Source organism: Jaculus jaculus, chromosome 9 (genome assembly GCF_020740685.1).
Source record: "Jaculus jaculus isolate mJacJac1 chromosome 9, mJacJac1.mat.Y.cur, whole genome shotgun sequence".
In the NCBI taxonomy this organism is placed as follows: domain Eukaryota; kingdom Metazoa; phylum Chordata; class Mammalia; order Rodentia; family Dipodidae; genus Jaculus; species Jaculus jaculus.
The window spans coordinates 113,214,243-113,238,111 of NC_059110.1; the positions used below are offsets into that span (position 1 = coordinate 113,214,243).

General features: G+C 42.4%; 3 protein-coding genes across 3 annotated transcripts; all 3 read left to right on the forward strand.

Annotated features, from left to right (window-relative positions):
- Window positions 1–3,354: 3,354 nt before the first annotated feature.
- LOC123463406 (keratin-associated protein 9-3-like) lies at window positions 3,355–3,888 on the forward strand. The gene has a single exon (XM_045158538.1). The coding sequence runs from the start codon at window positions 3,355–3,357 to the stop codon at window positions 3,886–3,888; it is 534 nt and encodes a 177-aa protein (XP_045014473.1).
- Window positions 3,889–10,607: 6,719 nt separating this feature from the next.
- Window positions 10,608–11,015, forward strand: LOC123463408 (keratin-associated protein 9-2-like). The gene has a single exon (XM_045158541.1). The coding sequence runs from the start codon at window positions 10,608–10,610 to the stop codon at window positions 11,013–11,015; it is 408 nt and encodes a 135-aa protein (XP_045014476.1).
- A 5,349-nt stretch (window positions 11,016–16,364) lies between these two features.
- LOC101606266 (keratin-associated protein 9-1-like) lies at window positions 16,365–16,877 on the forward strand. The gene has a single exon (XM_012948087.2). It carries the CDS (start codon window positions 16,365–16,367, stop codon window positions 16,875–16,877), a length of 513 nt encoding a protein of 170 aa, XP_012803541.2.
- Window positions 16,878–23,869: the final 6,992 nt, after the last annotated feature.

A 23,869-nucleotide genomic window follows, 5' to 3' on the forward strand; every position in this document is an offset into this window, starting at 1 on the left:
GCCACTGCAAACAAACTCCAGACACGTGCCACCTTGTACATCTGGCTTATGTGGGGTATTAGGGAATCGAATCTGGTTCCTTAGTATTCTCAGGAAGCACGTTAACAACTAAGCCATATCTCTAACCCCAAGGTTCTCTTTTTAAAAAAAAAATTATTGACAATTTTCATGCATGTATATAATGTATTTTGATCATAATCCCTTCCTATATCATTCTTTTATCCCCCTTCCCTTATCCTCCACCTACCAAATCCCTTCTTCTTTCCAATTAGTCCATCTCTTAATTTATTTTTTTTTAACCTCCTCCATCATTCATGGCACAATGTTAATGTGCCCAATATTATGCAGGCCTCATACAAGTAATGACAGTTGCTGTGAGGTCATAAATGCAACAGCAACTTCATGTCCATAAGACAGCACTCCAAAACACCCCTCCTCATCCTTGGGCTCGTACATTCTTTCGACTCCTTCTTCCACAACTCTCCCTTAGCCTTGGGGGTGTGATAGAGATGTTTCATGTAGTGCTGAGCACGTGATAATCATTTTATGCTCGGCACTTTGATGAGTCTTGAGTCTCCTCAGGAGTTCCTGCCACCTGCAAAAGGAAGCTCCCCTGACCAAAGGAGGGAGCAGCACTAAGCTATGGGCATAAACATGAACATAGGTATCTAGGGGTATTCAGAAGGCTCACAAATGCATAAACTGCCTAGTGTGAAAATCTTCTTGGCGTAAAGTCTCCTTTTGCACCCTGCTGCTAAGCTACCTCCACTATATTCAGAGTCATCTCCTTGCTATGACTTCACCAGAAATTGGGAGTGTAGGATGAATCTTATTTAGTTGGACTTGGCTTTTTAAAGGGGTGGGTTGTTTGCATGATTTTCATTGAATTGGCTCTTCACTCCTAAAAGTACCACATCTTTTTTTTTTTTAAAAAATTTCAGCCCCTTTCCCCTAAAATAATCTCTAGTGACCACCCAAGTGAAGACCTTAGTCTCAAAAATATTAGTAGATGGAAGATCAAAAAAAAAAAAAAAATCTTGGGTTGGAGAGATGTCTTAATGATTAAGGCACTTGCTCGCAAATCCTAATGACCCAACTTTGATTCCACAGTATCAATGTAAAGCCAGAAGCACAAAGTGGTGCATGCATCTGGAATTTATTTGCAGTGGCCAGAGGCCCTGGTGTGCCCATTCTGTCTCCTCTCTCTGTCTTTCTCTCTCTCTCTCTCTCTCTCTCTCTCTCTCTCTCTCCTTGAAAATAAATAAATAAAATCCTTTGAAAAATCTTAAAACCCTTCTGAGATAATATGTGAGAATAACACTTGGGTACAGAGGTGGCAAATGTTTCCTGAAGAAGACTAAAATAGTGTTTGTTTTTAACTTTAGAGAGATTTTACTAGATTTCAAATAGAACTTAAGTGAAGAAAGAAATGCAGAGCACTTGTTGAATGAAGCATGAGGGGTTTTCCAGAAATGGAAAAGTCCCCCTAGAGGCCCAGATTGGGGTCTTTTAGAAACTATGGAGCTTAAGAGAAGGAAAGAGGGGGAGAATCAAAAGAGCTCCTGCCCAGGAGATGGCAGGAGTGGGGTAAAGCCCACCTAGAGACCCAAATTGGGGTCTGTTGTAGGTTCGGAATGGGAGCTGAGCTGTAACCACCCCCATCTCCGGGATTCTACATCTGAACAATGGCTGAGCTAACCAGCCACAAGGCCAGGTTCAGATCTAACAAATCGAGGAAAGGAGACCGCCTCTCTAGGGAGGGAACTCCTTTAGGCAGAAGGGCATTAGGAGGAGCCAGATCCTCCTCTGACCTCTCGCAAAGTAAAGACTGCAAGGACAGGCTCAGGGACATTCCTTGCTTTTACTTTTGGGGACCTATCACCCCAAAAGTGCCTAAATCCCTCCTCTGAAGTAGTAACCCTAACTGCCATTAGTGAATTGGGGGCAACAATGTAACTGGTTTCCTTGAGCTGTGTGAGGTTGCTGGTTGTGGCAATTGGAGTTCCTCTGCAGTGGGTAAAATTGTTTTTGGTTTTTGGTTTTTTGTTTGTTTATTTGTTTTTTGTTTTTTTTTCAAGGTAGGGTCTCATTCTGGTCCAAGCTGACCTGGAATTAACTATGTAGTCTCAGGGTGGCCTCAAACTCATGGCAATCCTCCAACCTCTGCCTCCTGAGTGCTGGGATTAAAGGCGTGTGCCACCACGCCTGGCTTGTTTTTGTTTTTTAAATAAATAATCATGCAACCAGATCAAACTTTAAAAAAAAATTATCAAAAATTACATTTCACATGGGAAGAATGATTTGTGATATAGGTCCATATGTCTCAGCCTTTCCCACTCCACTCACACTCTATTCCTTGCATTACAGGTTGGCAGAATGTGTGAAGGTGAAAATCTGTGGTAAGTTGGGTTTTACCTCATGAAAGTTCTTTGCTGTTCCGAACTTGCAAACATGCTCTATGTTACCCATTTTTCATTATTTTTTTAGCAGTTTCTGTGTAGTAGGTAGGATCTGAAGCCTTTCTAAACTTGTGATTATATATATATATATATATATATATATATATGGTGTGGGGGGGCATGTGAATACCATGGCATGCATATGGAGTTTCATAGAACAACTTTCAGGTCAATCCTCGCCTCCCACTATTTTGAGATAAGGTTTCTCCTGGATGTTCATCCCTGGTTCATTTGAGAGCTTCAGGGAAATTCTGCTCTCTGCCTCCCTTCTGAACTTGGCTGCACCAGGTTTTCAGAAGCCTGCCACAGTGTCTGGCTTTTACATGGGTTCTGGGGTTCAGAAGTCAGCTACTCAGAGTCGCTCACCAAGCCCTTCATCCATGGAGCCATCTCCCTGGCCCTAACCATGGTTTTAACTCATCACCACGACTCATTAGTATCACCCACCCTGCACAAATGCTTCTTAAAGTACGTAGCACTTCGGGAAAGCACACCAAAATGAACAAGGGCTCTGACCTCTTGCCCAGCTCATTAGGACCAGGTAGATAACCAAATGCAACACTTCCATTAGAAAACTTGTGTTAGCATTAAAGGGATTCAAGGACTGATGGCTAGCTTCTCATTTCAGGAAAACATGTTCTAATGGCTATTTGTCAATTAGGAAAGCAAACATATCAATTACCAAAGGACAACTCAAAACACCTAAGAAACAACTTCCTCATTGAGGGACATCACAGAAGACTAGGGAAATTAGTATAAACAATAACGAAGCCAAGTTCTTCTCATTGGCCCAAGCTTGGGGACATTGTGTATAAAAAGGTACAAGAGAAAAGGAAAAACCAGATTTCTAAGAAACTCACCTGTGACCAGGAACCCACCCTCCACATCTGACACCATGACCCACTCCTGCTGCTCCCCTTGCTGCCAGCCCACCTGCTGCAGGACCACCTGCTGCAGGACCACCTGCTGGAAGCCCACCTGTGTGTCCAGCTGCTGCAGCCCACCTTTTTGCCAGCCCAGCTGTGGTGGGTCCAGCTGCTGCCAGCCCAGCTGTTGTCAAACCACCTGCTGCAGGACCTCCTTCCAACCCACCTGTGTCAGCAGCTGCTGCCGCACACCCTGCTGCCAGCCCTGCTGCTGTGTGTCCAGCTGCTGCCAGCCCAGCTGTTGTGAGTCCAGCTGCTGCCAGCCCAGCTGTTGTCAATCCAGCTGCTGCCAGCCCCGGTGCTGTGAGTCCAGCTGCTGCCAGCCCCGGTGCTGTGAGTCCAGCTGCTGCCAGCCCAGCTGCTGTCTCACCCTCTGCTGCCAGCCAGCTTGCTCCGGGCCCGTGTACTGCACCAGAACCTGCTACCACCCCACGTGTGTCTGTGTGCCTGGCTGTCTGTCCCAGGGCTGTGGATCCAGCTGCTGTGAGCCCTGCAGCTGTTGATCACCTTCCCACAGACCCACTACTGGCCTAGAATCATCTTCCAGGATCGGATCTACTGGATATCTGCACCATGCCAAACTCACTGCCTTCTCTCTGCAAATAATGCACACATTATTATCATCCAACTGCCAGTCAGCTTCATGTTAGTACATCTCGGTACTGCTCACTGAGTGTCAGCCTATCCACTAGGATGGTTTCTTCTTTTCCTCCCTCTGAGACTAGAGAGTCAGCATCATCTGCTCTTGACCTTGACTCATGGTCTCAAGCTTTCAAAAATCACTGCATTTTTGACCTACAGAAAACATTTTTTTAAAGAAAAGAAAGGTTAATGACTATCTTGGGCTTTAACCAGTGGTCGATATTCATCATTTTATTTTAATATGTTAATTAGTAGCATGACTCATTTGGTAACTCATTCATAACAACAACTTTACATTGTCATCTTAGCTCAAAGGGCATTGCCTATTGGTTTCCAAATAAAGTCTTCACTATATTTCCTCCTATATTGTGCTTTGTTTTGTTTCTATGATGGCTTTACATTTCACATTATGTTATTTTATCTAAGTCACATCATTGTTCCTAACTTGGGTGGAACTAACCGATGTAAAATGAACTGTTGTGTTTTGTAGTTGAGATAGACAGAATCTGGTGTATAGGTGGTCATTTGGGTACCAGCTCTGTTGAAATCATGGGAACATATTAATAAAAGTAGGTACAGGGCTAGAAAAATTGCTCACAGGTTAAAGGCATTTCCTTGCAAAGCCTGATGGGAGTGGGCTTATGGCTGTTACAGCCAGCTTCCCCTTGTCAGTGTTTGACTACTGTCCTGCTGCTGATGTTGAGCAGGAGGTGATGTCCACCCTCTGCTCATGCCATCATTTTCCCCTACCATCATGGAGTTCCCCTTGAGTCTTTAAGCTGCTCTTAGTTGGGTGTTTTCTGCCAGCAACATGAAGTTGGCTGCAATACCACATAAAGCCAGATATATAAAGTGGCAGATGTGTCTGGCATTCTTTCACAGTGGTTTGATATTGTGCTGGTTTTATGGGGATAATGACCTACAAGGTGAGATCATGAATGTACCAGTCAGTCCATGTCCATGTCCGGAAAACCGTGCCCCAAAGTGCTCCTTCCCACTCTATGGCTTCTATATTCCTTCTGCCCCTTCTTCCACAATGTTCCCTGAGCCTTGGAGGGAGCGAAAGGGGTGCCCCATTTAATGATGTACACTCAACAGCACTCTGATGACTTTTTAATTCTCCTCAATATATACCACCATCTCTGCAGCAACGTTTCTATGGGTATTACACCCACCATGACATGGGTCTGCACCGAGGTTGTGGCAGGAAGAAAATTAGTGCTGCTTTCACTGATAGTCACAGATCGTCTGTTAGTAGCAAAGCTCTTCCTAGTTCATTCCTCACATCTTGGTAACCAAACACCACAGAGCACCAACTGCTTTTCATAGCCCAGGAAAAGAATGTAAACCTTTTATTACCTTGCCTAAAGAAGCCACTGGTGAGTTCTTGTAAATATATATATATTTTTTACCCATGGTTTTACTGCTACTGTTTCAGGATTTTAATGTGAGAAGTTCATCTAGAAATCATTTGCTGGACTCATGGAAATAGCATTCTTTATTTATTTGCAAGGGGAGAGAGAGAGAGAATGGGCAAATCAGGGCCTCCAGCCATGGCAAATGAACTCCAGATGTAGGTGCCACCTTCTGCATCTGGCTTATGTGGTTACTGGATCCTGAGGCTTTTCAGGAAAATGCCTGAACCACTAAGCCATCCCTCCAGTGCAGAAATATAAGTTTTTGTCCTCATTCAGAGAGACATATGGGAGTCAGTCATACCCTGTGAAACACAGACCAAATATTATCTGCACTCAGACTTTGAGAGAAAATTTATCCCCAAACCAAAATATCATTAAGGAAATCAACAAATGACCAAGCCCTTGGACTCAAAGTAAGGGGACATTGGGACCATCAGCCTTTGAACCTCTATAATCTCTGAGCCACCTAAGGGATCAAAATGGCTCCCTGGCTTTTTGAAGGATAAGGAAACAAGTCAATTAAAGGAAATGAAAAGATTGAGTTCTGGAGTCAGTGAGACTGTGAGGAGAGAGAAAGAAAGGGGCCCGTGCCACTGGGAGGCACGGTAGGTATGGTTATGGGGCTGAAAGGAGAAATGCAGACCCTCTGAGAAAGAGAATGAATGACAACAAAGAACTCCACATTTGGTATTGTGAGGGCTGATCCTGCCATGGGAGAGGGGGAATGCAAAAACAATGAACAAACAAATGACCAGAGCCACTTCCTTGAGATCTGCAGCTCTTCCACACGCCTTGCAGTGCAGAGGCATAACACAAGTGTGGTCTTCTATGACACATACCCTAGTGTGGCCTGAATCTTCTTTCACTTGGGAGATACTGACAAACACCTATTCCTCCAGGCAAGGTGCCAACAACAGACTGCAGGATGCTTCCGCCAAAGTGCAACCTGGGAAACTGATGAGACAAACTAACCGGTACATGCACGACAGTGTCACAATAGAGGTCCTTATCCCACAAGCCCCACGCAACACCGAGCCATCGACACTTTGACATAGAGGTCAGAGGAGGACAAAAAGAATGAAGCCATACAACAAAAGAAGGACTACTTTGGACAGAGGAGGGGCCTCAAAAAAAAAAAAAAGAAAAGAAAGAAAGGAAGGAAGGAAGGAAGGAAGGAAGGAAGGAAGGAAGGAAGGAAGGAAGGAAGGAAGGAAGAAGGAAGGAGAATTGGGTGGTGGGAGAAAGAGAATAGCAGAACAGGAATGCAAACAAATGACAGTACATACATGTATTTAATTTCTCAATAAAAATATTTAAAACGAAACATACCCAAGAAATCCACGATGCCTTCAATTTGTGTGGTAATTATGTGGTAACTACAGATTTACCTGAGCCTCTAAGGTCTCCATATGAAACAAAGGATCATCTATAATGTTGTCATTTGTACACACACTTTGGCTGATGAATCATAGACTCCATAAAGAACAGGGAAGATATACTGACTTGGAATAACAAAATTAAGGATTTATAGTGGAAGTCAAAATATCTGAGAAAATAAATGAGAATGAAACCACTCTTGTCAAAACACATAGGATACCAAACATGGCACTGCAGAGAAGCCCATAGCCTTTAAATGTTTACACTACACAAAATAAACTGGGCTGGAGGGATGGCTTAGCAGTTAATGTGCTTGCCTATGAAGCCTAAGGACCTAGGTTTGATTCCCCAGTGCCCATGTAAAGACAGATGCACATGGTGGTGCATTTGTCTGAAGTTTGCAGTGGCTAGAGGTCCTAGCATATCCATTCCCTCTCTCTCTATCTTACATAAATTAAAAATAAAATATTTTTTAAAAAGTAAATTGTAAAATGAATGAATATAATAATATGCCCTTTGAAAGATTTGAGAAAAGGAGGTTAGATAACAAACTATGTATGGAAAGGGATAAGTGTGAGGAAAATGAACCCAATCTTCTTGATGCCTCAGAAAATGTTTATTAAAAGCAATAATTTCTGATGAGATTGATAAGCAAAAAGTAAAAACGTAATATTCTGAATGAAAATGGGTACCTAGGGTGTTCAAGAGAATTTTCAATTAGTTCAGCTATAAAATAAGCAACTTGATCCTTACCATATATGATATACAAAATTATAGGGGCGGAGAGATGCTCTCAATTCCCGACCACACACATAAACCAGCATACAAAGCGGTGCATGAATCTATGATCCCAGCACCTACAAAATTGGGAGCTGGAACCAGGGAAATGAGAAGTTTGAGGGCCAGCTAGTCTGATGTATATATGCATATATATGCATATGTATGTGTGTGTGTATATATATGTATATATATATGTATTGTATATATATATGTATATATATATGTATATATGTATATACATTCATACATAGACTTTTTATTTTATTTATTTACTTTCAAGGAAAGAGAGAATTGGCACACCAGGGCCTCTAGCCACTACAGATGAACTCCAGATGTATGTGTCACTTTGTGCATCTGACTTTATGTGGGCACTGGAGAGTTGAACCCAGGTCATTAGACTTTGCAGACAAGTGCTTTAACCTCTGAGCCAGCTCTCTGGCCCACATAGACTTCTTATTCCTTAGATGATATGGTAAATTAATTATAACATGGCATTTATATTCCATAAGATATCAGGGTTACTGAGATTAGCTCAGTTGGATGCCATTTGCCTAACTTGTGGAAGACCTTGAGTTTGATCTGTAGCATCACAAAAACAAGCAAAAATCAGACTAGATAGGTACATGAATCCAGCAAGCTGTGGGTCAGGAGTTCCCATGAGGCTCTCAAAACAAAACAGGACATTTCCATTGCTCCTGGTTACCCACCAGAAGTAGATGGTGAGTCCCTATTGCTATAAACGCCACATGCTTCAGATGCAGGACAGAGAACTCAATCTGAAACTGAGTTGGAAGCTGCCTCCCTGCAGGCAAGCTTTCATAGTGCCAGAAGGTACCAGCCAGACTGTGGGGGAGAAAAGTCATCAGAAGTTTAACCCCACAGGAGACACTATGTGGTACACAACTGACCAGCCATGCTTTAAGATCTGCCCACAGGTGCAAGAGTGGCATGGCTGTTACTGGGTTAACTAACTGCTCTCTGACTGGCTTTGAGGCTGGCTGCATGGGAGGAACCTAGTCAAGGGAACTGAGGAGGTAGTAGACCCTAAGAGGGAAGCTGCTACTGTTGTTTGTTGATATGTTGTGCTCATTAGAATGCCATCTAAATGTTAATGTTTGAGCCCATAGATTACTGCTGCCCTCACCTTTTGTCAGGGAAGCTTCTTTTTGTAGATGGAAGTGACTCAAGGGGAGACTCAAAACTCATCAAAGTGCCAAGGATAAGTGACTGCGGAATGCTCATTGTTCAACGAGACATCTACGTAATGCCCTTCAAGGTTCAGGTTACATTGCAGAAGAGGAGACAGAAAGAACCTAAAAGCCAGAGAATGAGAAATGCTGTCTTCTATACGTGAAGTGATCATTGCATTTATAGCCTCACGGTGATGGTCATTACTTGCAGTGACTACCCGTCAAAGTGACTGTTGAGTGCTCAGCACTAAATGAAACATCTATATCACCCTTTCCACCAATATAATGCATTCAATAAATTCTGGTCTCACCATATAATGGTATGAAAAAAACAATCAATGGAGATGAAAAAATGTCACTATGGCAATAAAATAACTCACACAAGAAAAATAAATTAAAATATTTTTTAAAATCTCTTTATAAGCCGGGCGTGGTGGTGCACACCTTTAATCCCAGCACTCTGGAGGCAGAGGTAGGAGGATCACCATGAGTTCAAGGCCACCCTGAGACTACATAGTGAATTCCAGGTCAGCCTGGGCCAGAGTGAGACCCTACCTCAAAAACCAAAAAAAAAAAAACCTCTTTATAAAAAGGAGGCTGGAGAGATAGCTTAGCAGTTAATACATTTGTCTGTGAATCCTAAGGACCCAGGTCCAATTCCTCAGTACCTACACAAGCCAAATGCATAAGGTGGTATATGCATTTGGAGTTCATTTCCAGTGGCCGGGTGTCCTGACGTACTTGTTTTCTCTCTGCGTATCTGCCTCTCTCCCTCTCTCTCTCTCTCATAAATAAATAAATTAATTAATTAAACATTTAAAAAATCTGTTTATAAGTCACACAAACAACTATAAGACAATATGGTAGTTGCCTTAGGGGGGAAGGAACAGTAGTGACATGTAAAACACATGAAGCTATTAGGCTAGCGAGGAACTATTTCCTGATGTGAATGGTGAACACTACACCCTGGCATATATGATGAACCAGTGCATAGGATTTCACACCTCTCCTAATGTGCAGTATGCTTCAGTGTCTTTTACATTAATACTGCCTCAGCTGTCATCGCATGGTGTGTCACTTCCTCAGTTAAGACTAAACCATGTGCTGCTTTGGGTGTTCCGCCTGGTGTCGCTGATTCTACTGGAAAAAGGGTTAAGACGTACACTGATCAAAGGTTTCTGAACTCCAGTGTCTTTCTTCTGCCTGTAGCCTCAGGCTTGGTATGGGCTTATATTAAAAAAAAAAAAAAAAAAAGATTATGCCAACCATCTTCTGCCCACATGTTCTTTGGTAAAACTGGTGCAACACGGATGTGTTTGCTGCAGATAGGAATGCCTGTTGGAATCCGACATAAGCAAACAATTCTGGGGAACAGATTTGGACCCAGGCATCAGTTTGATTTTTCACTGTGAACATATGAGTATCATAGCCATCCCCACAAACACGCCACAGTCTACACACAGACAAAGCTACAATTTGAAGAATGACAGCTTTTAATCCTCCCCCTCTGGCCATGGTAACTATCACATAACCATGACCAGATGATGATCAGAGCAGAAATGCTGTTGATGAGTTTTGAGAACTCTCCATGCATTATCCACAATTAGTGTTTAAAGCATAAAGATTTGTAATACCTACTGGACAACTTCCCCCTTAGAGCATTTCCCCATGAACATTAGAAAACAACAACAAGGAACAGTCTTACTTATTGGTTCTTGCCCGGGATGTCCACTGTATAAAAAACCCAGAATAGAAGAAGTTCTCCGAATCTGCGAAGTGACTGTTAACCGGAGCCCACCCTCCCCATCTGACACCATGACCCACTCTTGCTGCTCCCCTTGCTGCCAGCCCACCTGCTGCAGGACCACCTGCTGCAGGGCCACCTGCTGCAGGACCACCTGCTGCAGGACCTGCTTCCAACCCACCTGTGTGACCAGCTGCTGCACTACCCCCTGCTGCCAGCCTTGTTGCTGTGTGTCCAGCTGCTGCCAGCCCAGATGCTGTGAATCCAGTTGTTGCCAGCCTTGCTGCCAGCCCAGATGCTGTGAGTCCAGCTGCTGCCAGCCCTGCTGCCACCCCAGCTGCTGCAGCACCTGCTGCCAGCCAGCTTGCTCTGGACCCGTGTACTGCACCAGAATTTGTTACCACCCCATGTGTGTCTGTGTGCCTGGCTGTCTGTCCCAGGGCTGTGGATCCAGCTGCTGTGAGCCCTGCAGCTGTTGATCACCTTTCCACAGACCCACTACAGGCATAGGATGGGCTGTGTTATCAGACCTGCGAGATGACCACAGCATAACAAACTAATAATCTGCACACTGTCCTAAAGCTTCCATTCATCACCTTGCTAAGAGATTTTTGAACTTGCCCAAGGAGTACCGTCTTATCCACTTTGATATTCTGTGTAGTCTTCTGACTGTGTGTTAAAATCATTTGCTCCTGACCTGGATTCATGGTCTCAGCCTTGGCAAACAGGTCATATCCTTTTTAACTTAAGTTTAACACAAAACTAAGAAAATAATATAACTGCCTAATTAGTACTTTGCAATGATAAAAGAGCCATCGTTTTAATTCAATACATGCCCAAGTCACTCATTCGTGACTTTTTCACGATTCCTTTGTGTGGTCTCCCTGGCTGAAAGAGCATTGCCTATTGGTTTACTGATAAAGTCTTCATTGCATCGCCTCCAATGTCATTTCTTGTTTTGTGTCTACGGTGGCTTTGCTAGTCATATGACGTTATCTCATCCAAGTCATGTCACAGTCCCAAATTTGGTCTTTAAGTCAGAATTTCATCATGGCGATCAGAATACCTAAAAGAACAAACTAGTGGAAGAAAGATTGATTTTCTGTCCCAGTTTCCGAGGATTGAGCACATGCTTGCTTGGCTAAAACGTGTTCCTGGTAGAAGATCATGGCAGCGAGAGTGTATTGAAAGCTGAAGAATGGCTCCATGGTTAAAAGTATTTCTTGTACAAGTGTGAAGGCCTGAGGAAGCCAGAGAGTCCACTCAAGTCCAGTCCTCAGGAACTACATAAATAGTGGGCCATGGCCACATGCATCCATTCTGTGGGGAGCAGAGAATAGAAAATCTCAGAGGTTCCAAAAGAGAAAGGAAAAGGGCAGGCTCCTGGCTCAGTAATTCTTCAGCTCAATTAAGACTAGCAGGGAGAGAGATAGCCACTCAATATTTCCCTCCAACTATCATAGGTGAATGCACAGGGTGCTATATGGGCACATACATGTGCATATACCACACACACACACACACACACACACACACACACAAGCATAGTGTGCTCAGATACTTACCCCATGGTGGAAAGTAATCTGACAGCAAGGAAAGAACCAAGGACTCCATCTATCCTTCAAAGGCATGTCCTCAGTGACCCACTTTCCCCAGCTAGGCTCTACCTCAATACATTTACAAAATCTCCTAAAATAACACCATCATCAATACAAGCATTGAATGTAAGAGCTTGTGGAGGGCATTTTCTATTTAAACCATAACACTTTGGCACAATCAACATGGATTAAGTGATCTGTATTACACCAGAGGGCTAGAGGTATACACCCAGGCTTTTTGATTTTAGCTTTTATATAGTCACAGGTACAGCATAGTTTCAGTAGACATAGCAATTCACACCAAGCATTAGAAAGGTGTACACCTCAGGCCGTTGGAAACAGCAAGTCCTCTCATTTAGTGATCACCTTTTATTAACAAAGCTCTCCCTAATTCATCATACATGCTTTGATCACCACTAGACAGACACACCTTAAAAACTGGTGCTTGTAAGAGCCCTATGAAATGATGTGAACGTTTTACTATCTCGGTCTCTGCCAGGCAACTGACTAAACTTCAAATATTTCTCATCATCCAAGAGTTCCTGCATATACTTTACTGGGACTTTGATGTGAGAAGCTGCCCTACAAGTAATTTGTTGGTATTGTGGAAATGGCATTATTTACATCCTCGTTTTTCTGGTCACTGCTTTACAAATACCCATATGAGCCTAAGTCATGCCCTGTGAAATATAGACCGAATTTCATTTGCACTCAGACTTTGAGAGATGATTTTTGTTTCCAGGTCAAAACACAATTAAGCAAATGAAGAAATGACAAATCCTGGGACAGGACAGTGGAACTGTCAGCCTATGATCATAACACTGGAATCACTTAAGAGATCAAGCGAGGTCCCAGAGATTTGAGGAAGAAAGACCAGTCAACTGAGGGAAATGAAAACTGGAGTTTCTGGTTTAGCAAAACTATGAGGACAGAGGTTTAAAGAAAGGAGCGGGTGGCCCTAGGAGCCATGGTAGGGATGAGTGTGGAGCTGAAAGGAGAAATGTCAGGCCTTCTGAGTAAGAGAATAAACAATGGAGAACCTGATCACTTGGTGATAGGAGGGTTAATATTGTTACTGGAAATTGGAAAATATTTAAGACATTAAAAGAGCTATGGCTGAATTTTGGTGTCTTTTTCTTCCCCAGGGGTTTAGTTAACCCACAACAGACAGACTGGAAAGACAGACATTCATATAAAATCATGTGACTGTCAGCAAGACTGGCACAGTAGGTGAATGGGGAAAGGCTGCCCTTTATACTGGTGCCAGTGCAGTGAGAATCTACCTAGGGGATCAAATGTGACTCCGATCTCATATGACGTACCAGCCAACTCAGTAATGCTTACTGTGGTGGCATCACTCACAGTAGCCAAGTCATAGTATTTTCAATGGATGAATGGATAAAAAAAATTATATATTATGCATACCTACAATGGGATATTTGGAGTATTAGTCAGGTTAATAGCCAATTTCATTTGCAGGAGAATGGATAGATCTAGATATCCTAATGCTAAATAAGATAAGCCAGACACAGAAAGACAGATAAAGCTCAGAGGCTTTCACTCATGTGCAGAGTTCAGTTATTTTAAAGGCGTGAACGGGGAAGGAGGACTATCTGTGAAGAGGAACCAATGGGATGAGGGAGAGCAAAAAAAGAGAGTGACAACCCACAGTTCCTATGGGGATGGCCAGCATCCCCAATGAGGAGGGTCCCTTTGGAAGGGGGCAGGGATGAGGGTAAAGATGGTACCAACATGTGCTGTTTACATACTGTGTATTATCACAACTAATAAAAAAAAGAGAGTGTGAGGAAGTGACTGTGAGCAATGTACATCACATACATGTGCACAAATGTAGTAATGAAACATTATGAGCAATTAATATAAACAAATGATTTTTAAGTTAAGTGGTAAGACAACGCCTTTTGGATAGAATGTAGGGTAATAACGACCTGATCATAGGGAAGTCATATAATCTAGTTAATAGGAATTAGAAAAATCTATTATAAATATCATGGAAAATACTGATGAATTGCTTTAAAATTAAGAGAGGAAAAGGCAAGTCATTGTCTAAGAAAGGCTATTTGTAAAGCATAAAAATTAACAGAGAGTAGTATCTAGAATATGCAAAAAAATTCAATAAAGAAATAAGAAAAAGACAACTTAACTGTCATAGGCAGCTCCATGCTGCTGGAATGAACCCCTAAACCAGACAGTTTATGAGAGGAATGGGATTTATTTCAGGCTTACAGATCCATAAAGGGATCTCTAAAGGGAAGTTCCATAATGGCAGAATAAACTGGACTCTTTACACAGGTCCAGAGAGACACAACCACACACCAGCACCACAAAACAAGCAAGCATGCCTCCATGAGCAAAACAGCAGGGTATCCAGGCAGAACTCCCTCCACATCCCTTAGGCTGGAATTCAGATCCACCCTCAGTGACTCTCCCCACCCCTCCTTCTCCGCACCCCCCCCCATCCTGCCTGTTTGGGGCAGAAGCTGCAAACTCAACTTTAATAACATCTGAGTCTAGTGGGGGACATAGATAACTACCACATCAGCAGAAACAAATTCAAGGCATGGACCAACACTTTATAAAGGAGGAACACAAATGTCCAAACAGCATATGGAAGTGCAACTCATTAATATTCAGGGGGATTTAAATTAAAACTATAATGAGGTAATGGTAAATTGATACATAACAAAAATGGTTAATATCAGGTACTGAGACATAAACCAATGAGGACAGTAAGTTATATACACAATAGCATCTTTTCTTTGGAGCTATCTTCTAATGGTGACCATATGCATAATTTTTAATCCAGAAATTTCACTCGAGGATATGCAGGAATGCATTCAAAGGAATCCATGCACATGTAGTCTAAAATTGGAATAAAAAAATCCACAGGTACATGATTCATAAAAGCCTTAGAGAGAGAAAATGTTCAATAATAGAAAAATCTGTAAATTAAAATGCCAGACAATAACATTAAATGATCATTTGCAAAAGAACAAATGGCTAATGCATGCAACAAAGGAAACAAATTTCACAAACATAGTTTTGGGGAAAAGCCAAACAACATACACACTATGATTTTCAGTTTGGATAAAGTTCAATAATTGGCAAAATTATAATATTAGACATTGCCATACAGGGCTGAGGAGATGGATCAAGGGTTAAAGGGACTTGCTTGTCAGCCCAGGATCGACTTCCCAAGGACCCATGTAAAAGTCTGAAGCAAAAAGCTGACACAAGAATCTGGTGTTCCATGTACTGTGACAAGAGACCCTGGCACACCCATCATACACATATAAATAAAACAAGTACACATACATGCATACATACATATAGTCAACATATTGTCTTGGAGAGGAAGAAAAAGAGATAATAAGAAAAAATGTGAAGACAGCTACTGTTGGGTAGAAGAAATATTTCATAATGTTAGTAATGAACACAGTGTGTTCCCTTTGTTGTGAGTGTGTGTGTGTGTGTGTGTGTGTGTGTTTGTGTGTGTGTGTGTGCAATGACTCCATTTGCTTAAAAATGAAGGAGGCTGTGGCGTCATTCTGTGGCATATAAATTTCTTATTTTACGAAAAGATTGTGCATGCTGGGGGGTCCACCTGATGTTACCGATCCTTCTGGATAAACAGGATTAGGATCTAACTTGACTGATGCTTTCTGAACTCATGTGTTCCCTCTGCCTCTGTCCTGAGGTTTTGTTTCTAATTCACATATCATGTCTGTTTCCTTCAGACAGGCATGCTTATGGAAGTCTGAAAGAAGTAGGCTTCCTTGGGAATAGATGTGGACCAAAACAGCTCCCACAAAAACTTCCCAGGTGCATACAATAAAATGTGCACAGGGAGGAAGGACCACTTTCAGCCCCTCATGTGGACACAGGCATTGTCACATGATGAGGTGAGACTAAGAGCAGGAATGATGATAATGATTTCTAGGAAAAAAAAAAAAAAAACAACTCCCTTTGAAGTATCTACAATTAATTGCTTAGGGCCTGACTTTCTGAAGGATTGGTAATCCTTAGGGAACAACTTCCTCCTGGGAGAACTTCCCCACGATACAACAGCAAACAAACAGCAACAAGGAAACGTTCTCCCCATTGGTCCATCATGGGATGTCCAGGGTATAAAAGCCCCGGGATGGAAGGAGTTGTCAGAATCTGGGAAACTCACCTGTGACCAGGAACCCACCCTCCACATCTGACACCATGACCCACTCCTGCTGCTCCCCTTGCTGCCAGCCCACCTGCTGCAGGACCACCTGCTGCAGGACCACCTGCTGGAAGCCCACCTGTGTGTCCAGCTGCTGCAGCCCACCTTTTTGCCAGCCCAGCTGTGGTGGGTCCAGCTGCTGCCAGCCCAGCTGTTGTCAAACCACCTGCTGCAGGACCTCCTTCCAACCCACCTGTGTCAGCAGCTGCTGCCGCACACCCTGCTGCCAGCCCTGCTGCTGTGTGTCCAGCTGCTGCCAGCCCAGCTGTTGTGAGTCCAGCTGCTGCCAGCCCAGCTGTTGTCAATCCAGCTGCTGCCAGCCCCGGTGCTGTGAGTCCAGCTGCTGCCAGCCTTGCTGCCGCCCAAGCTGCAGCAGTACCTGCTGCCAGCCAGCTTGCTCCGGACCCGTGTACTGCACCAGAACCTGCTATTACCCCACGAGTGTCTGTGTGCCTGGCTGTCTGTCGCAAGGCTGTGGATCCAGCTGCTGTGAGCCCTGCAGCTGTTGATCACTTTCCCAAAGATCCATAACTGACACGGAATGGAATAATCTTCCATGAGCAGACACACTGGATATCCAAAGAATGCCAAACCCACTACCCTCTCTGTGAAAATAATGTACACACTGACATCAAATTGCCAGCCATCTTCCTGTTAGCACACCTGTGAACTGCTCACTGAGCACCATCCTATCCACTGGGATGTTTTCTTCATTCTTCTGACTGCTTGTCAACATCATCTGTTCTTGATCTGGACTCATCATGTAAGCACTGACAAAATGATTATATCTCTATGTTACTTTTTAAAAAAGAAAGAAAAATATGTTTGCATGTCTTTGAAATAATACCATGATGTATTTCAAGAAATAATGCCATGATGTATTTCAATGTGAACATGATCTTGTGACTCATCTTGTGACATGCTCATGGCAACTTTGCTAAAAAGACACTGCCTCCTTATTTTCTAATAAAGTTTTCTCTATCTTGCATTCTATATCCTGTTTTGTTTGGTGTCTATGGTTCATTTTCTTTTTACACCACGTTATCTTATCAAAGTCAGGTTACAGTCCCAGGTATGGTGTGTTAGTCAGGATGTGAGCATTGAAAAGAGCAAGTGAATGGAAGGAAGTTTTATTTTAGCTCATGGCTTCAGAGGGCTTAGTGCTTCACTGCTTGGCCTCATGTGCTTGGATAGTTCATAATGGTTTCAAGAGTGTAAGAAAGAAGATATCCATGATGGAGATGGACAGAGCTAACATGCCAAGAAGAGCTCCAGAGACCTGCTATAATCTTCCCTCACACGTAAATTTACCTACTTTGTCCAACAAGATCCCCTCTCCAACTTTTCCAGAACATCCCAAAATAGCTCAACTACCTGGGGAGCAAGCATTCAGTACAAGAGACCCTTCATATCCAAAGAGTGACACTTCAGCAAAACCAACATGAGTTAATTGACCTGCATCCTGTCATGTAGCTAACAATGGACAGAATCATAGGCAAGGCCCAAGCTTGCTAATGTAGCCACAACTACAACTTAAATTATTTAGATATGACACAGAATTGAGAACCAATGAGATGCATAGTCCACGTTCTTCTCTGGCAATAGAAATAATAATCTCCCTTGTTTTTATATCATCTTTTATTAACATACTTTGGTCACCACTAGCAACACCTGAAGAACAGCCATAGTTAGAAAGGCTTTACCTAGTGATGTGAACTTTATTCTCTCTGTTTCTGTCAGACAACTGGTGACCCTGCCTGGGCCTCTGATGTGAGAAGCTGCCCTACAAATGCTCTGCTGATGTCACAGACACAGCATTGTTTATGTCCTCATTCTTCTGATCACTGGTTTCCAAATAGCCCTATGGGAGTAAGTCATGCCCTGGGAAACACAGACTAAATTTCATTTGCACTCACCTTTGAGACATAATTTATTTTCATGTCAAAACATGACTAAGGAAATAAAAGGATGCAAACCCTGGGACTCCAGGTAATAGGACAGAAGGATTTTCAGCTTTTGATTTTTCATAATCTCTGAGTCACTTAAGGGATCAAACTTGCTTCTTGGGTTTTGGGATGGAAGGCCAATACACTGAGGGAAATGAAAGTCTGAGTTCTAAGATTGGAAAGACTGTGAGAAGACAGAGATCAAGATAGGACCAGGACCCACAGAAGGTATGAGCACAGCACAAAAAGAAGAAGCCCCAGGCCTTCTGGGAAAAAAAAAAAAGAATAAACATTGAAGAGCAGTGACCACAGAATGGCTGATTCTCCTATGGAAACAGTAAAAGTGAAAACCCTTTCTTCCTTTCTCAAAAGGAGAGAAATTCCTATAAAGAATCAGATGAAATATTTGGTATGAATAGTAAAGAGAATAAATTTACAGATAATATGGAGTATAAAAAAGAAATATCAAAATTAAAGGTTTTATAATGGAAATTAAAACATTTGAGCAAGGGAATAATAATGAAGACACTAAACATCACTACATGTCAAAACAAGATACCATAAAAATGGTATTTTTGGGCTGGAGATATGGCTTAGCGGTTAAGCGCTTGCCTGTGAAGCCTAAGAACCCCAGTTCGAGGCTCAATTCCCCAGGACCCACGTTAGCCAGATGCACAAGGGGGTGCACGCATCTGGAGTGCGTTTGCAGAGGCTGGAAGCCCTGGCATGCCCGTTCTCTCTCTCTCTCACTCTTTCTCTCTCTGTCGCTCTCAAATAAATAACAACAAAAAAATGGTATTTTTTTAAAGATTTTTGTTTATTTTTATTTATTTATTTAAGAGCGACACAGAGAGAGAGTGGGCATGCCAGGGCTTCCAGCCACTGCCAACAACCCCAGATACGTGTGCCCCCTTGTGCATCTGGCTAATGTGGGTCCTGGGGAATCGAGCCTTGAACTGGAGTCCTGAGGGTTCACAGGCAAGCGCTTAACCACTAAGCCATCTCTCCAGCCCAAAAATGGTATTTTTAAGAAAATCTGTACCCTTTAAACATTTTTACCACAAAGGTGAAACCTAAACCTTTTATTATTTATGTGTTTGAGGGAGTGGGTATATTAGCACCCGAGGGCCTCTTTTGCTGTTTCAAATGAATGCCAGTCTGACTTTCTGTGGATGGCTGGGGAATTGAAATTGCAAACAAGTGTCTTTAACCTCTTAGCTATCTCCCAAGTCTCTACCTACAAAAATAAACCTTTACAACTAATGAACACCATATTCTGCTTTTAAATGTTAAAAGAAAATGAACTAGCAAAAACAATTAGGGCCAGACGTGATGGTTCATACCTTTAATCCCAGCACACAGGAGGCAGAGATAGGAGGACCATCATGAATTCAAGTTCACCCGAGAGTATGTAATGAATTCTAGGTCAGCCTTAGCTAGAAGTAGGCCCTACCCCCCAAACCAAAAACAAACATATAAAAATTAGAAGAGAAGAAGCAAGTAGGAACATAAATTGTTGAACCAGGAGAAAAATACAAAGTAAAGGAAATCAACAAAATCAAAACATGGTAGCTTACAAAATATTTCTTAAAAATAACTTCATGGCTGAAGAGATGGCTGAGCAGTTAAGAGCATTACCTGTGCAAGCATGAGAGTCTTAAGAGGCCTGAGAGACCATGAATTCAATCCCCAGGACCCACATAGTGGCCGGGCATGGTCAGTCACGCATACCTAGAACCTCAGTCCTGCACAGTGCAGAGATCAGTGACTTGCCAGAACTCACCAAAAGAGATAAAAAATTAAAAAGTAGGAAGCTCTGGGATCAATAAGAGACTTTTGTTCAAGTAAAAATGGGAGAAAGATGAATGGAGCAGAGCAGCCAACATTCCCCTCCAGGCATCACAGACAGGTGCACCTCACCACAGGAAAACATGTGGGGTGCCCCATGGACACACACACATAGCCCTTCAGATTATCAGGAAAACAAAATCAGGGAAGCAAGGACAAATGTCTGTGATAATATAAATGAAAAATAGCATATATTTATACTTGCTCAAAGAATATTCTGTGAATATAGCTCAAAATGTGTAAGTTCATATATACCATATGGAAAAGTACATTCCAGGTGAATTAAAGACTTAAAATTGTCTTAAAAACTTCAAAACTCAAAAGCCAGGTGTGGCGGCACATGCCTACAATCCCAGCACTTGGGAGGCAGAGGTAGGAGGATTGCCCCATGCTCGAGGCCACCCTAAGACTACATAGTGAACTCCAGGTCAGCCGGGGCCTGAGTGAGACCCTACCTTGAAAGAAAAAAACTTCGAAATTCATCAAAAGCTAATACAGATAAATGTCTCTTAGATCTTATGGTAGGGAGAGACTTAACCACCAAGAAAAAAATCATGTCTTGAAAAGATTGCCATATTTGGTTATTTTAATACATGAGTATATGTTCCTTGAAATACATTAATTTCTAGGCTGGGGAGATGGCTCTGGCCACCACAGGTGATCGCACCCTGCCATAGGCAAATGAACGAGGGACCACATGGACACACACCCATGTGCATACGCTGCACGCACGCGCGCGCACACACACACACACACCACTTTACACACATACACAAGCAATAAGTAAATAAATAAATTAAAATAAATGAAAAAGTGAGCCTTTGGGAATTATATAAGGACACCCAGCCAGCCTTATACTATTTCAGAGTGCACGTCAGTTTTGGTCAAAAATTGTGAAATGTGTTAGGGTTCAGAATTGAATCTAAAGTGCTCTTAATAAATGTCTAAATTTTTAAGATGCCTTTCTTTTGCGTTCCCTCTCCTACCTCCTTGTTGCCTCCCTAATTTGCTGTCTGCTCAAGTAAAGAAATTGTTAAATTCAGGCTGGAGAGATGGCTTAGTGGTTAAGCGCTTGCCTGTGAAGCCTAAGGACCCTGGTTCGAGGCTCGACTCTCCAGGACCCAAGTTAGCCAGATGCACAAGGGGGCGCACGCGTCTGGAGTTCGTTTGCAGTGGCTGGAAGCCCTGGCGCGCCAATTCTCTCTCTCTATCTCTCTTCCCCCCGTCTTTCTCTCTGTGTCTGTCACTCTCAAATAAATAAACAAAAAATTTTTTTTAAAAAGAAATAGTTAAATTCTAGAAGAGAGAATCTAAGACATATTACTGCAGTGATACGACTGATTACACCATAAAATCTTTAATAAAAAGGTCATTCTCAGTGCGCTAGAGATCTACCAAGACCACAAGGAATGGCGATGATCTGAGAAAGAAAGGGCACTCAAGGAGCTGTGCATGGATATGGGACTTCTTCCCTCCCATGGGTGGAGCTGACCCACAACGGACAAGTCAGAAAGAGAGTCACTTATGGTGGTACAGCAGATCAAAGGTAAGAAAGCTGATCATGAGCGCAGGAGAGATGGCTCAGCAGTTAGAGCATTTGCCTGCAAAGCCTAATGACCTGGGTTTAGTTCCCTAGTGCCCATGTAAAGCCAGACGCACAGTGTGACGCATGCAGCCGAAGTTCATGGGCAGTGGCTAGATGCCTTGGTGCCCCAATCCTCCCCTGCCCCCTCTCATCTCTCTTCTCTCTGTCTTTCTCTCTGCTGGCAAATAAATCAATTTTTTTTAATAAAGAAGCTGCTAGTCTTCTCAATGGTATCAGGATTTGCTATCCTGGGATACCCCAGGGATCCCAATCTTCTATTAAATAGTAACAAATTCCAGGGGTGATGTACATGTACATGTATATAGTGGTGAAATCATGTTTCTAAAAGGTACTATGGAGTAATTGCTACACTATCTTAAATAGCCATTCATTTATTAAATAAGAAACAGAAAATATTATGAATGCCTTGGGAAAGATTGGTTGATGGTACAGCAATAAAATTAGAGAGAGAGGGGATTCACGGAGAATGGGAAGCAGTAAATGCGGGTAGAGTACATGATATAGTTAAAAGAAATTGTCACTATGAAATCCAGCTACATGCAATGAATATATACAAGAATACATGCCAGAGGTAGGCAGCTGTATAAAACAAGGCCTGGAAGAATGAAATCAAAGATAGTGTCCATGGTGTATTAAGAATTTCAATGGAGACAGAAAACTCAGTAAAAGAAATGAAAGCAAAATCAAAACCACAAAAAAAAAAAAAAAGGGAGAGAGAGAGAGAGCGAAATACACTTTTCCTTTGAGTATGTGGAAGGTCAAGTTCTCAGTCTTCAAGGAAAGTCCTTGTCTAGAATGAGACCGTGCATACAGCTAGTGCGTTAGCTTTCAGTCAGCGTGACACAGTGAGATAAACAGCGTAAAAGGAAGACAGGTTTACTTGGTCTCATGGTCCAGAGGTTTAAGTCCTCCATGATTACGTGACTCTGTTACTGTTAGGCTTCTGGTGAAATGGTTCCTTACGTTGGAAACACAGCAAGGCGATGCTGCTGTCTTCATGATGTTCAAGAAGCAAAGGCCCAGAGGAAAGAGTCAAGGCCCAATGCGTCTTTCAAGAACATTCCCTCAATGACCCTCCCGCTAGATCCTGCCCCTGAGCGTCACCATTTTTCAATAATGCCATCAGCTGGAGACCAAGCCTCCAGCACATGAGCAGTGAGAGGACAATTAAGATCCAAACATTGTGGCTGCAGAAATAACTCAGTCGTTAAAGGCATTTGCTTGCAAAGAAGGCTAAACTGGGTTCAAGTCCCCAACTATACATTCAAGGCAAGGAGAGCGTTTGTTTGCAGCAGCAAGAGACTCCAGAGCATGCACGAACACACACACACACACACACCACAGCGCGCGCACACACACGCACACACACGCAAATGAATAAATAAATAAGAAGTTCCATCTTCATGATCCAAACCATTACAGATGCATAATGAACATGACAAACTTCCAGAGTGAAGATACCAGTTGTCAACGACACATGAAGCAATGAGAATGATAAGTTACATATGTTATGGGAAATGTTTTGTAAACAGTATGGAACTATTCACTAAACCTTAATCATATGCTCAATTTAGAATGCAGAAATTGTTGTCTAATAATATATTCACCAGGATGCATAAGTACATACACCTGTAGGACACAGACAAAAGTACTCAGAAGAGCATGGCTCACAAACACATGAATGAAGAGAAAATGTCCAGCAGCAACACAGTACATTAATAAATTGTGGTCTTAGGCTTGAGAGATGGATTAGTGGTTAAGGCATTTGCCTGCAAAGCCAAAGGACCATGGTTCGATTCCCCAGGACCTACATAAGCCAGATGCACAAGGTAACACATGTATCTGGAGTTTGTTTGCAGTGGCTGGAGGTCTTGATGCCATTTTCTCTCTCTCTCTCTCTCCCTCCTTCCCTCTCCCTATCTCTGTTTCTATCTCTCTCAAATAAAAATAAATACATAAACATAAAATCAAAATAAATTACGGTCTTGTCAAACAATAGGGTTTAATAGGTTTTTGTCCTAACATAGAAGAAATGGTTACCATATGCAACAACAACAAGATATCTCATAAACATAATTTTAAGGAAAAGAAACCAAACAAA

Excerpts from the sequence above, each read along its gene's own strand:
- LOC123463406 (XM_045158538.1), top strand. The coding sequence starts at position 3,355 with ATGACCCACTCCTGCTGCTCCCCTTGCTGCCAGCCCACCTGCTGCAGG.
- LOC123463408 (XM_045158541.1), top strand. The coding sequence starts at position 10,608 with ATGACCCACTCTTGCTGCTCCCCTTGCTGCCAGCCCACCTGCTGCAGG.
- LOC101606266 (XM_012948087.2), top strand. The coding sequence starts at position 16,365 with ATGACCCACTCCTGCTGCTCCCCTTGCTGCCAGCCCACCTGCTGCAGG.